The sequence below is a fragment of the Balaenoptera ricei genome, chromosome 6 (genome assembly GCF_028023285.1).
Source record: "Balaenoptera ricei isolate mBalRic1 chromosome 6, mBalRic1.hap2, whole genome shotgun sequence".
Lineage (NCBI taxonomy): Eukaryota > Metazoa > Chordata > Mammalia > Artiodactyla > Balaenopteridae > Balaenoptera > Balaenoptera ricei.
Genome location: NC_082644.1, coordinates 98,963,919 through 98,977,536, shown reverse-complemented (window position 1 = coordinate 98,977,536; position 13,618 = coordinate 98,963,919). Strand labels below are relative to the sequence as shown.

Below are 13,618 nucleotides of genomic sequence, written 5' to 3'. Positions count from 1 at the left end.
CCTCCATGGTGCCGTAGTGAAACGGTAGCATTTTCTGTCAACAGAGCCAAAGCTGATCCCTGAGCTATAGGAGGAGCCATATTCCTGTAGGAAGAGCCATATTCCTGTAAGGGGAGCCATATTCCAGTGTCCCAGAACCGCCAGGACCTGTCCAGTTCTGTTCAGCTTAACAAAAGTTTTTTTGGCTACCATGTGCACAGGGATATTCTAGGCACTGTGGGGGAAGAACAAAGTGACTTTGACAATTCCCATGCAAGGGCTCACAATTTATTAGAGGGAAAGACAGATTTCCCTCTAATAAATTATAATTATAATCCAAAGAAGACAGGCAAATGCTACAGTAAGGGTGGTGGTATATTAGCATAATCACAATGGTAGTTAGAATTTCTTGACCTTGGCTGTGGCCCAGGTATCGTGCCTGGATGTATAATTGGTCAGAGAGCTGCAGGGGGATCTTTGGGTGCAGTGGAAAGCGTGGGGCTCTGGAGTTAGAAAGGCTTCTAGTTTACTGTTACAAGCTCTTGGGAAAATTACTCTTTGACCCTCTCCTTCGTCTGTAAAATGGGTAAGGATTTTGTGAGGGTAAACATGAGATAATGTGGGTAAAGCCCTAGCTTTCAGCCTAGCCCTGGCTGAAAGATGAGTTAGTTCCCCTTCCTTTCTTCTTATGGACCTGAAGCCTCTGAAGAGGTCAAGTTTAGGAGGTACTGAGAGTACAGAGTATAGGACAAGGAGTGTAACTCCAGATGCAGTTCGCAAACAGCCAGCTCAGGCCTGCCACTTGCACATTGTAAAAAGGAGAAGAAAGGGGAGTGCAGTTTCAGGGCAGACACATCCCACCTCATTAGCCTTAATAGAAGTTTCTGGACAGTATAGCAGCTGTGTTTACTAGGGATGCCAAAACGAGTAAGATTCAAATAATTAGCAGTCCTAATGATCTCTGGGGGACAAATTAAACCATGAAAAATCTGCTTCCCTGAGGATAAAGCTGGCAGGATTAACCTTTCACATTTCAGAACTCAAAATGTTATTATCACCCATTCGGTATATGTAATCACGTTGGAAACAGTGACTAATAATACATGACCTGGAAGGAAAGAAAATTTAGCTAACTCACCAAATTGCCTCTTTTAAGGAAACTGTTTTCAAACCTCTAACTTCATGTGTATTTCTTAAGATACCCCAAAGTATTCTGCTTTGAAAATCAAAGAATGGCAGCATTTTTCCCTTGAGTAGTAAATAGCAAAATTGATGGATGAGATTTTCCCAGTTTTAAGTTTTCATCCCATAAATAGTCATGGTATTGTTGACACTAGTTACCACTTCTTTACTCATCTCTTCCACTCATAGATATTGATTAAGTTAATAAACACTTGGTTGGGGTTACAGATTGGAAAACCTCAGATTTCCCATTTCCTAAAAACTAATTCTGCATCATTAGTTTTGAGATGCAGGGATGTGTGTGCCCTTTTTAGCGGTTACAGTATTCCTAGTTCATAGGCCAAAATTATGTGTGCTTGTTTGGGTTTTAGGGTACTCCATCAAAGCATCATGATATTCAGGTGCTCTGAACAAGTTTTCAAACTGCTGCTTTTTAGGATATAAACAAAAATCTAAGCTGTGTTCTCTTCTCGAAATACGGCATAGGGAGGAAAGGTGGGGCTGCTGTGTGCAGAGTGAAGGGAGAAGCAAACTCTGCAAAGAGTTGAAGGCAGGTAAAAGCATCATCTTTATATTGATGTCAGCTGGTATGTTTAGAAAATGATGAGCTGCTTAATTTTTACCCAGATGTATAACTTTACTATGTATTTAAACATAGTGTAAAAATCTAAAGGCATTCAGGCAAGACAGAAAAGTCCAAAGAGAAAAGTAACTAATTCCCTAGAATCACACCATCAAAAATAACCAATGTTCACATTTATGACTATTACTCTAGACATTTTTCTATGCGTATATATTGTTAAAATAGAAATCATTTCAAAGAAAAGACTCATACTACTACATAAAATTTTACTTATTAAAATGTTTCATGAATTTACCTTAGACACCAGGTGTTCATCATAAATCACATTGATAGCATAAGCTATCTGGCATAGCTCAAGGTCTTAGGTGTGCAAAGACACACTTATCCAGCGGGATATTCCAAGGGTCCAGAGGTTCTCTCAGGAGCTTGTCAGTGGCCAGTGGTTCCTTTGGAATGTACAGGGTTTGAGCATCTGGGGCCTGCTGAGTTAGCCCTTTCCTGTGCAGGCAGCAATCTGGCTGGCAGCAGGGGAGAGGGAACTTGTCTTAATTTCTATAAATTTGAGAAAATACTGTCCATGCTAAGAGTGGGGGACTGATGGTTCTGCGCTGTGCTGGGATGATCAGATCAGAAGAGCTTCCAGCCTTGACGTACCTTGTGGGAAGTCAGGCCTTCCCCACAAAGTCAAGCCCTGGAGATAAGCCCCAGGTGCCGTGAGGGAGACTTCTCCCACATGGTGACTTCCTGTCTAGTGTCCTTTCCATCCTGGGTCATCCCACTCGATCAGAGAGGGTCGAAGACCAGACCTACTTGGCCCCAAAACAATTGTGTGCAACTCCTCCTCTATAATCAGTTTATCACACCAAAGAGACAGTTGCTGTTAGGCCACGAAGGGAGTCATTACACCCTTCGCTCAGAACAGTAGGTTCCTACAAGTCTTATGCTTACCCTCCTAAGGGAGGCTCCTCAGAGTAACATCCCTTGGTTTGGTGGTTCCTCAAAAAGTTAAACATAGAACTACCGTACAACTCAGCAATTCCACTCCTCGGTGGAATTCCAGTTCAAAAGAGTTGAAAGCAGAGACTCAAACAAATGTTTGTACACCAGTGTTCATAACAGCACTATTCACAATAGCTAAAAGGTGGAAACAACCCAATTGTCCATCAACAGATGAAGGGATAAACAAAATACAGTCTGTCCATACAATGGAATGTTACTCAGCCATAAAAAGGAATGACATTTTGACTTACGCGATGACATGGATGGACCTTGAAAACATTATGTTCAGTCAAACAAGCCAGATACAGAAGAACATTTACTGCATGATTCCACTTATATGAGGTACCTAGAGTAGTCACATTCATCCGGACAGAAAGCATCATGGGGGAGGGGTGTGGAATTTCCCCTTTACCCTTTTTGAGTTCTTGTGGCTGGATGAATGATAAACTAAAAAGGTTAAAAAGAAAGAAATTTTAATTCATGCACATGGAGGTCTCATAGAAATGGAACCTAAGAAGTGCCCAAAGCAGGCAGCTTTTCTACTTTTTAGGCAAAGAAACAATAAAGTTGTGAGGAATTGACAGGACAAAGAAACTTAGGTTTTGGGTGCTCATTTAGTGAAGAATCTAAACAGAGTTTGGGCTTCGGATAGTAACTTAAAGAAGTAACAGGGTTTGTTTATACAGGCCTCTAGGCCCGAATCCCCTGTCTCTGATGATAAAGGGGTCCTTCTATCTTCAGATGCAGGGAGTACACCTTTCACACGAGAGATTTATTTCCTGCTTTCAGGGAGACAGAAAGGAGGGTCAGAGTGTTGGCCATTTCTTAAGTAACTTTAATTCAAAATAATCAATATGACAGACCTTTACACCATGTAACAAGCAGAAAGGAGAAAGTCTGTCAGAAATTAAGGAATAACTGGGGCTTCCCTGGTGGCACAGCGGTTAAGAATCTGCCTGCCAATTCAGGGGACACGGGTTCGAGCCCTGGTCTGGGAAGATCCCACATGCCGCGGAGCAGCTAAACCTGTGCGCCACGACTACTGAGCCTGCGCTCTAGAGCCCGTGAGCCACAACTACTGAGCCCGCGTGCCACAACTCCTGAAGCCCGCGCGCCTAGAGCCCGTGCTCCGCAACAAGAGAAGCCACTGCAATGAGAAGCCCGCGCACCGCAACAAAGAGTAGCCCCCGCTCGCCACAACTAGAGAAAGCCTGCGTGCAGCAACGAAGACCCAACGCAGCATATAAATAAAATAAATTTATTTAAAAAAAAAAGAATTAAGGAATAACTTTTTACAACATTTTAGGTTATAATTTAACATCATGAAGAGGAGAAGAAAACTTGAGGCCCTAAACAAAATTTCAATATTCTCTTGGAAACCAGTACAAACTATATTGATAAATATTTATTTCTAATTTAAATGCCAAAAGTAATTACTTTTTCATACCAAATACCACAGGAAATAATTACCCTAAATTGTTTTTAAAATGAAAAATTTCATAACTAGGATATTACATCTCATAGTTAGTACATATTTTGCTTAATAGTAAAACTATCTCTTACCAGATTAATTAAAAAATCCTGGGCCCTCGGGCCCTCCCCCAACCCTGGAAAGCGCGGGCTGCCCCGAGGGGGTGGCTTGGCTGCTGGTGGTTTGGCAGGTTAGTGAGGGAACGAGGAGAAAAGCGAACGGCCGTCTCTTCCCCGCTCCAGAGCGTGCTCGCCTTCCTGCTGGGGCTTTCGAGAATCTCGAGGCAATCTTGCAAGCTGTATTTGAACTGGCCAAAGACAACTTCAGACCTGTATAATGTAACAGAAAAGGTCAGAAAACATTAGACAGTAGAAGTGTGAGCATATTAAGTAAGATGAACGTCTCTGGAAGCAGTTGTGGAAGCCCCAGTTCTGCAGATGTATCTAATGACTTTAAGGATCTTTGGACAAAACTAAAGGAGTATCATGATAAAGAAGTACAAGGTTTACAAGTAAAAGTAACCAAACTGAAAAAGGAACGAAGTTTAGATGCACAGAGACTAGAAGAATTCTTCACCAAAAATCAACAGCTGAGAGAGCAACAGAAAGTCCTTCATGAAACCATTAAAGTTTTAGAAGATCGATTCAGAGCAGGATTATGTGATCGCTGTGCAGTAACTGAAGAACATATGCAGAAGAAACAACAAGAGTTTGAAAATATTCGACAGCAGAATCTTAAACTTATCACAGAGCTTATGAATGAAAAGAATACAGGAAGAAAATAAAAAGCTTTCTGAACAGCTGCAGCAGAAAATTGAGAATGATCAACGACATCAAGCAACAGATCTTGAATCTGAAGAAGATGTTATTCCAGATTCACCAATAACAACCTTTTCATTTTCTGGCGCTAACCAACTACGAAGGAAGGAGAACCTCCACGTCCGATATGTAGAACAAACACATACTGAACTGGAGCACTCTGGGTGTGCACATGAATTGAGAAAAGTACCAAAATCTTCAACTCATCCACAACATAAACATAATGAATGTGAAATTCTAGTGGCTGACACTTGTGATCAGAGTCAAGCTCCAGTGGCTAATACACATGGAAAAAGCAGTTATCCTCCTGATAATTTAGCTACAGTTGTTGCTGAAACACTTGGACTTAGTGTTCAAGATGAGTCTGAGTCTCGAGGTCCTGTGGGCCCTCTTGGTGATGAGCTCTACCACTGTGTGGAAGGAGATCACAAAAAACCTTTTGAGGAATCTAGAAGAAATAGTGAAGATAGTTTAAGATTTTCAGATTCTAATTCAAAGACTCCTCCTCAAGAAGAATTGACTACTTGGGTATTATCTCCTGTATTTGGAGCTACCTCTAATGTGAAAAGTAGTTTAGGTTTGAATACAAGTTTGTCCCCTTCTCTTTTAGAGACTGGGGAAAAAAACCATCTGAAAACAACGCCCTTCAGCAACACTTCTAGTTCTAGATCAGAGAAACCTAGATCAAAATCTGAAGATGGTGCCCTTTTCACACATCATAATATTGGGGCTGAAGTGAAGAAGATCACTAACCAGTCATCTTCTAATAAGCAGGTGCTTATAAATAAAAATACAAGTGAACAGGATAGTATTGATCACATTAAAGATACTGTTACTGATAAAGATAAACCTGTGATACCCCTGAAATCACTGGGAGGCCGAACCAAAAGGAAGAAAATCGAGGAAGAAAGTGAAGATGAAGTAAGCTGCCCCCAAGCCTCCTTTGATAAAGAAAATGCTTTTCCTTTTCCACCAGATAGTCATTCTTACATGAATGGAGACTATGTGATGGATAAACCTCTGGATCTGTCTGATCGATTTTCAGCTATTCAGCGTCAAGAGAAAAGCCAAGGAAGTGAGAACTCTAAAATCGGATTTAGGACTTCCCTGGTGGCACAGTGGTTAGGAGTCCGCCTGCCAATGCAGGGGACAGGGGTTCGAGCCCTGGTCCGGGAGGATCCCACATGCCGCGGAGCAACTGGGCCCGTGCGCCACAACTACTGAGCCTGCGCTCTAGAGCCCGTGAGCCACAACTACTGAAGACCATGCGCCTAGAGCCGGTGGTCCGCAACAAGAGAAGCCACCACAATGAGAAGCCCACGCACCACAAGGTAGAGTAGCCCCTGCTCGCCGCAGCAATGAGGACACAACTCAGCCAAAAATAAATAAACAAATTAATTTTTAAAAAATAAAAATAAAATAAAATAAAATCGGATTTAGGCAAGTGACTCTCTATGAGGTTTTGAAGCCTGTTCCAAAGGGCTCTTCCTCAAGCCGTAAGGCCTTGAGTGGGAGCTGTGGGTTAACCAAAGATTCCCCGGAAGAGCCCAGCAGTTTACAGGAGTCCCTCCTCCAGTCCTTGAGTAAATCTCCGGGTAATAAAACACTGTTACAAATAAAGGAAGAAAATTCTATCTTTAAAATCCCTCTACGTCCACATGAAAGTTTGGAGACAGAGAATCTTTTTGATGACATGAAGGGTGCTGGTTCTCGTGAGCCTATAAAAATAAAAACCAGGTCAGTCCATGGAGCTTTTGAACTTGCATCAGTTCTTCAGTTAAATCCATGTAGAATTGCTAAAACAAAGTCTCTACAAAACAACCAAGATGTATCCTTTGAAAACATCCAGTGGAGTATAGATCCAGGAGCATACCTTTCTCAGTATAAAATGGGTATTACTGTAGTGGATACAAAGGATGGCAGTCAGTCAAGATTAGCAGGAGGAGAGACAGTGGACATAGACTGTACATTGGTTAGTGAAACTCTGCTTTTAAAAATGAAGAATCAAGAGCAGAAGGGAGAAAAAAGTCCAAATGGAGAAAGAAAAATGAATGATAGCTTGGAAGATATGTTTGATTGGACTACACATGAAGAATATGAATCCTGTTTGGTGGATAGCTTCCCCCAAGTAGCAGATGAAGAGGAGCTGTCAACTGCTACAAAAAAACCAAACTCTCCTGATGATAAACAAGATAAAGTCAAACAGAAAGCATTTGTGGAGCCATATTTTAAAGATGATGAAAGAGAGACTAGCTTACAAAATTTTCCTCATATTGAGGTGGTCCGGAAAAAAGAAGAAAGAAGAAAATTGCTTGGACACACATGTAAGGAATGTGAAATTTGTTATGCAGATTTTCCAGCAGAAGAAAGAGAAAAGAACTTGGCTTCCTGCTCAAGACACCGATTTCGCTACATTCCACCCAACACACCAGAGAATTTCTGGGAAGCTGGTTTTCCTTCCACTCAGACTTGTATGGAAAGAGGTTACATTAAAGAAGGTCTTGATCCTTGTCCTCGTCCAAAAAGACAGCAGCCTTACAATGCAGTATTCTCTCCGAAAGGCAAAGAGCAGAAGACATAAATGTTGAAGCAAAAACAGGAGAGATGACAATATTCTTTTTATTTATAGTTAAAGTTGATATTAAACATTGATTTTTTTTGATCTTCTGAAAACTGATTTATAAATCATTTTTCTATTGAAAATGTTTTTAAATGGCATTTACCCATCACACAGATGACTATTTAAAAATGGATAAGTTTATGTCGTATTTTCTTGCTTTTGCACCTTTGAAATAATAAGGTGCTTTCATTTTGCACTCTAAGTTAAAAGTTGTGTATTACTTTATTTGGTAATACCTAATTACAATTTGGAAAATATGAAAAAAAATAATCCTGCGGATGTTTCCAGGAATAAATTTTCGATGATGATGGTAATTCAATCTTTCCTTCAGGGTCTTCAAAAAAATGCTATATAAAAAATATATTAAGTTTTTTCTCCATGTAATTTTATTAAAATAAAAACAACTCTATCCTAATAAAAAAGAATCAATATGCCATTGTGGCATATTTGGGGGTGGCCCACCCTGAGCCTCAACAGCAGAGCAAATGTTACCAGGGTCTGCGGAGAGGAGGCCACAGGGAGCTGTTGTTCAGTGAGTACAGAGTTGCTGTTGGGATGATAAAAAAATTTGGCGTATAGATAAAGTCCTTGTTACACAACATTGTGAATGTGTTTGAGCCCCTGGATTGTAAACTGACAAATGGATAAAATGATAAATATTATGTTATACATATTTTCTCATAATAAAACGTTTTTTTAATCCCCGGGCAAGTGACAGAAAATCCAGCCCAGACTTGCTTTGGCTGAAGGTCAATATATCGGCCCCTGTAAGCTGGACATCTGGTAGACATCTGTTTGGGGAGCCCCCAATCCCCATCCTAGCCGTCCCAGCCCTCCCCACCTCCCTCCACTCCCCACAGCCTGTTTATTATTGTAATGAGCAGAGCTTCATGTGCTTCTAGTAACCGCAGTGATGAAGACGACCTCCCTCCAGACCTGGCCGAGGCAGCGGGAGCGACCACGACTCCAGCCATGGCCACCACCATGGCCACCACCACACAAGTCTCAGTGCCGCTGGCATCCCCCAAGGTCCACAAAGTCAGCTCGCCTCAGAATTCAGAAGGCAAGGGCCAGCTGTCCCCAGGGGCCAAGGTATGGCGCAAAAGCCCTGAGGAGTAGCTATACTTGCCGAGAACTCTGCATAAATTGTGTGTGGCATCTGTATGCATTTAAACTTTGCATCACCAAGTCTGTGCACTCGTAAAACAACAGTAATAACCACCAAAGCATGTGTTTTGTATAACCTGTCCCTGAAAGATAACCACGTATGAGAGACAAATGGTATAATATAAAAGCATGTACTTTGTACTTGAAGGGAAATTTAAGAGATTTTTGAGGGCAGTTTTAGTTTTAGAATATCATCCCTGCAAAAGCTCTTGCTCTACTGTGAAGACAGAAAGCAAGAAATGGGTTTTTATCCCCCATAATGGAAAATTTGGAGGAGTAAAAACAGAGGTATCCCTATCCCATTCCTTATATGGGATAGCCTGTGTTAATAGTTTGAAAGTGGGAAATATTATTCTATTTGTCACTTTGAAATTTCAGGAAATTGCCAATGATGTGAATGGGCTGTGACTAAGGCACAAGACATTTCTCTTGATTTCCTTTGAGTGACGCTTAGCTGTGGTCACTCTTCAGCAATTGGTCCAAAGGCAGTCACATGTCTTGCTCTCCAAGCAGATGCTGAGTCAAAGGTTGCTTGGTCTGTGGACCCCGCTGAGGAACACTGTGTGCATGAGGTGGGGCCCCTAATGCAAGATTGGAACCTTAGAGTCTTGGGGGCCAAGACTTGGGGCCCAGTTGCTCCTTTCAAACACCTATGGCTGCTTGAAACAAGTAGTCACTCCGCAGCCCTTGTTTCTCCGAGCCTCAGTTTCCTCTTCCCAAAAAAGGGAATAAGATCTGCTACGATGCCCAGCTCGTGGGTCCAGCAGAGATTAAAGTGCTTGTGCAAACAGGATGCCCGAGGCTTCTGTAGCTCCAGGGATCATGATTCCTGGTAACATCTAAGTAACAATAGTCCAGGCCGCATCGTGTATGACTGAGCCCGTCTTTCACGGGGTCCCTTCCCGGGGTTTCTGGGAATACCTCTGTGTTCAACGGGATCCTGGCTGGATCCCTCAGCCAGTGACTGGCCCAGACTGAGGCTCCCCGCTTTTCTGTAGATCACCTCCTGGGAACTGGAGTTGGGTTCCCCTCCACTGTGCTGAGTCCCTAGCACTGCTTTGTCCCAAGTGTGGACACAGGCTCCTCTGTATATCCCAGGCCATGGTTAAAACCACGCAAAAACATTTACAGAACAGAAGGGAATTCAGTGGAGGTGCAGGCAACATCGTACCAGAAGCCACAAGGCTCCCTCTCTGGCCATCTCTCTCCTTCGGGCCCTGCTTGCACCAAGTACATGCGACTTATTTTTTTCCACAAAGGGTTTCAAGGCCCCCCATGCTGCTGAGATACCCCCAAGGCAAGGCGAAAAAAAATTTTTCCCAAAAAATGAACGTGATTTTCAGGGGTGCCATCTGAAAATCACTCTCCTACCGTAAAGCTCTTCCTCATTATTGTGTAGATGAGTTTAGCTCCTCGAGGTCTTGATCCAGGATGAGGTCTTTACTCTCTGTTTATATATTCAAAGGACGCTTTGAAGTGTTTTTCCCCCAAAGGCCAGTCAAAGAGCACTCAAAGCATTTAAGAAAAATTGTTCGCAGCTTCAAAAAAGACAGTTCTCCACCCTATACCCTACCTCTACCCATGAAGACTTCAGAAAAACTCAGGGTTTGGGCTCAACATTTTGTACACTACTGAGTTAAGAGAACTCTGTGGGGGGTTGGCATGATAATGAGTTCAGTGTTAGAAAAGGGGAAGAGGAGAGAGGTCAGGACCGTCTGTATTTTCTGTTGAAATTCAGTCCAGAGCCGGCACTAACTGGGATATTTTTGTCTGCCTTTGTAGAGCCCCTCTGACCGAGGAGGTGCCTTTACCTTGGAGCCAGGTGATCTCCTGATGGATTTCACAGAAGCCACTCCTCTGGTAAACTTCCCATTTTGCTAAAACCAGAAAAGCCACAGACCATAGAAACATCTTGGCAGTGGGACGGATGGACAGAGGTGGGCATCGCTGTTGGGAAGGCTCTTCCTCTTGTCCTGCTCACAGCCTGGAGGTTCAGGGATCAGCTTTCTTCCAGGGTTCAGGCATCACGGGTCCTTCCCCCTCACAGAGCCCCGGAGGGAGGGCCGTGCTCCCTTTCCTCTGAGGGTGGCTGAAGGGGCCCCACCTGGCCTGTCTGCTGCTCCTTCGTGCTTCCGTCTCGGCTTCTTGGCTTCCTGGGCTGCATGCCCACCGTGCGTGCCCGCCATGGGGCATCTCTTGCTGTCTCTTCCAACAACGTGCTCCGGCCTAAAGTACCAGCTCAAGGCCTCACCTAGGTTTCTAGGCCCCTCGTGCCTCCCTGCCATCCTCCATCCTCTGCGTAGAGGTCTCTCCTTCAGGATGGGATGCCTGCAGGTGGGAAGCCCTTTCAGGGAAGGGAGCACTGGACCAGGAGTCACGCGGGCCAGGCCTGGCTCCACTCTGCTCCTCACCGTAAGATCCTTCTCATTGGATAATCCATCTTCTGTCAAACGGGGATGTCATTGTTTGCCCTGTCTGCCTAAGAGTATTATAAGGATCACATCAGAGAGAGCGCCCCATATATAAAGCACCACAAATGTGTATAAGGTACTATAAACATGATTAGATGACACAGGCAAAATTGGGTGTATCTTAGGCTGGGCTCAGCCTAATACCCAAGTGTAGTGGAGCATAAATCATGGTCCACAAATTTGGCATGTGAGTCAAAACGTGAGCCAAGTCAAAAACTATCTCCTGAGAACTTACTCTGCTCCTGGCTGTGTATGAGGCTCTGGGAATGGATAGGGCAGCTAGAGGCTGGAGGGGGCTCAGGTTGGTAAAGGGTCAGGATCAACAGGAGAACCGTGTGGAAGATGCTTGGGGAGAAGCCAGAAGTCCAGGAGCTCCCTGGACAAGGGTGTGGGGGATGGGAAGGATTTCTGGAAGGCTTTCAAGAGGGGACAAATGAGGCAAAATGCTGTCCAGGCTTTAGGAATGATCACCGCTCCTGCCTCAGCTAGCACAAGGAAATCATTTGTGATTTATGCAATTATACTTCTCTTCTGGAGAGCTGGTACAGTCTGAGAGCTTCGAGTCAGCGCCTTCAGATAAACTGCTTGAGAACTGACAGTGGGCAACACCCAGCTTGGGGACCTGCAGAGTTACTTCCTTCCCATGCTCAAGTAAATGGAGCTGGTTATTCATGGCCTTTTTGTTAGATTGCCAAGATAGGGTAACCCGGAAACACCTCATCGCCCCTTTGCCCAGATGGGGAAACGGAGTCCCAGGGTGGGGTAATCATCCAGGGACCAAGCTGGAGCTGGAGCCCAGATGTTCTGGCTCTTTCTCTGGTGCCCTTTGCATCCAATTGAGCTAAATCCGGCCTCCTCTTTAGGGAACTTGCCATTTTGGAGAAGAGCAATGCCTGGAAGAAGGGCTGTGTTTCAAACACTCTAAGAGAGTCTGTATAAACTGCTACTGCTGTGGGACCCTGTGCCTAACCCTGTCTGGGGGCACTAGAAAAAAGAAGGCTTCATGTTGCTAGGGTTTTAAGGTATGAGTAGGAGTTTGCCAGATGGAGGAAGTGGACCAAAGCATTCTATGCAGAAGGTACAGCATGAGCAAAATAATGATTATTTATTATTATCTAAAAGGTCTGGTGGATCTGAGACCTAGGGTTAGTTTACAAAAAAATACATCATGGCTTTGACAGGAGTGATGGGATTCCCTTAAAAACCATTGTGTTGCAGATCCAGCTTGTGGATTTAATTGCCCCACCTTTTCTGTGTTTGGCATAACAGACTGAGATTAGAAAGGAAGCAGCCTCTGGCAGGGACCCAGAGGTCCCCTGATCTCAGGTGCCACTGCCTACCAAGTTACTGTCCACTCTCTGCTTGCACCCCTCCAACAACAGGGAGCTTATTCTGTGTCCCCAGGACACTTTGCTTGTGTCTCTGGGCAGCTCTGACCGAGCTCTGAAACAGGGTCCAGGTGCTGCACTGCCCAGCCACGGGACAGCTGAGGTTTTTGTACAAGACACAGCTGCCCACTTCACAGCTGAAGTTTGCAGTGAATACCTTTTTTCAAGATGAAGCATCCTTCTTCTTATTTGTGCGGATTTGAGGCACAAGTGCATGTTCACAGAGCACATGCACACAGAAGGTATGCTGGAGGGCTAGTATTTCGGGCTTTCCTTGGCATAACTGGCTTTGACCTTACTTCACTCCAGAGACCTATCTCCATGAGTGCCGAGGGGTCCTAGAGGGGAAGAGGGACTCCAGCAGCCTGCTTCTCCCTTTGTCTGGTCCTCTTACCTCCTTCTCCTCCATTTGTTCTTCCCAGCATCAAAGAAATGCGAGCTGCAGCCCTTTCTGCCCTTGATGTTAGGGTGATGGAGGGGCGTGGCATCTGTGTCTCTAAAGACAGCCAAGGAAGGCTAGACTTAGGGTCTGGGGCTGGAGGAAAGTCTTAAAGCTGTGTCCCTGCCCTGGTTCCTCCTCGGGCCAGAGCTGGAAGGACAGGGAGCTGGAGAGAGAGGAGTGGGACAGATTTTCTTGCCTTCATTAAACCAAGTTCCACCAAGACACTATTGGAGCTAGTTTAACCCTTATGACTCTTTACCCTAATGATCCAGTCTCTGCATGGAATGAAACATGATCCAAACAGCCAAGAATAATAAAAAAGATTCAATCTTTAACTGGCATCTCTTAAGATAATGAAAGAAGATTAAATGAACACCTCCTGGTAACAGTTCTTGAGTCTCATTTTGCTTCTCTCTTAATTCTCTTGCACCCTGCACTTCCCCAAGGACTTACATCCTCAAACTCTCCACAAAAACATTCTTTCTAGCTTCACTCTTG

At 44.0% G+C, this 13,618-nt stretch overlaps 1 protein-coding gene and 1 pseudogene across 2 annotated transcripts in view; both read left to right on the top strand.

Moving 5' to 3' along the window:
* The window catches only part of EPB41L4B (erythrocyte membrane protein band 4.1 like 4B), a 143,243-nt gene that overhangs the window by 112,978 nt on the left and 16,647 nt on the right, over positions 1–13,618 (top strand). The window contains exons 21-22 of one of the 2 annotated variants that reach the window (XM_059925260.1): positions 8,564–8,744; positions 10,602–10,679. In XM_059925260.1, coding sequence (XP_059781243.1) covers positions 8,564–8,744; positions 10,602–10,679 — 259 coding nt within the window. Of the gene's footprint in view, positions 1–8,554; positions 8,745–10,601; positions 10,680–13,618 lie in introns of both variants that reach the window. The other variant, XM_059925258.1, reaches the window with a different exon arrangement.
* LOC132367932 (DNA endonuclease RBBP8-like) lies at positions 4,531–7,613 on the top strand (annotated as a pseudogene).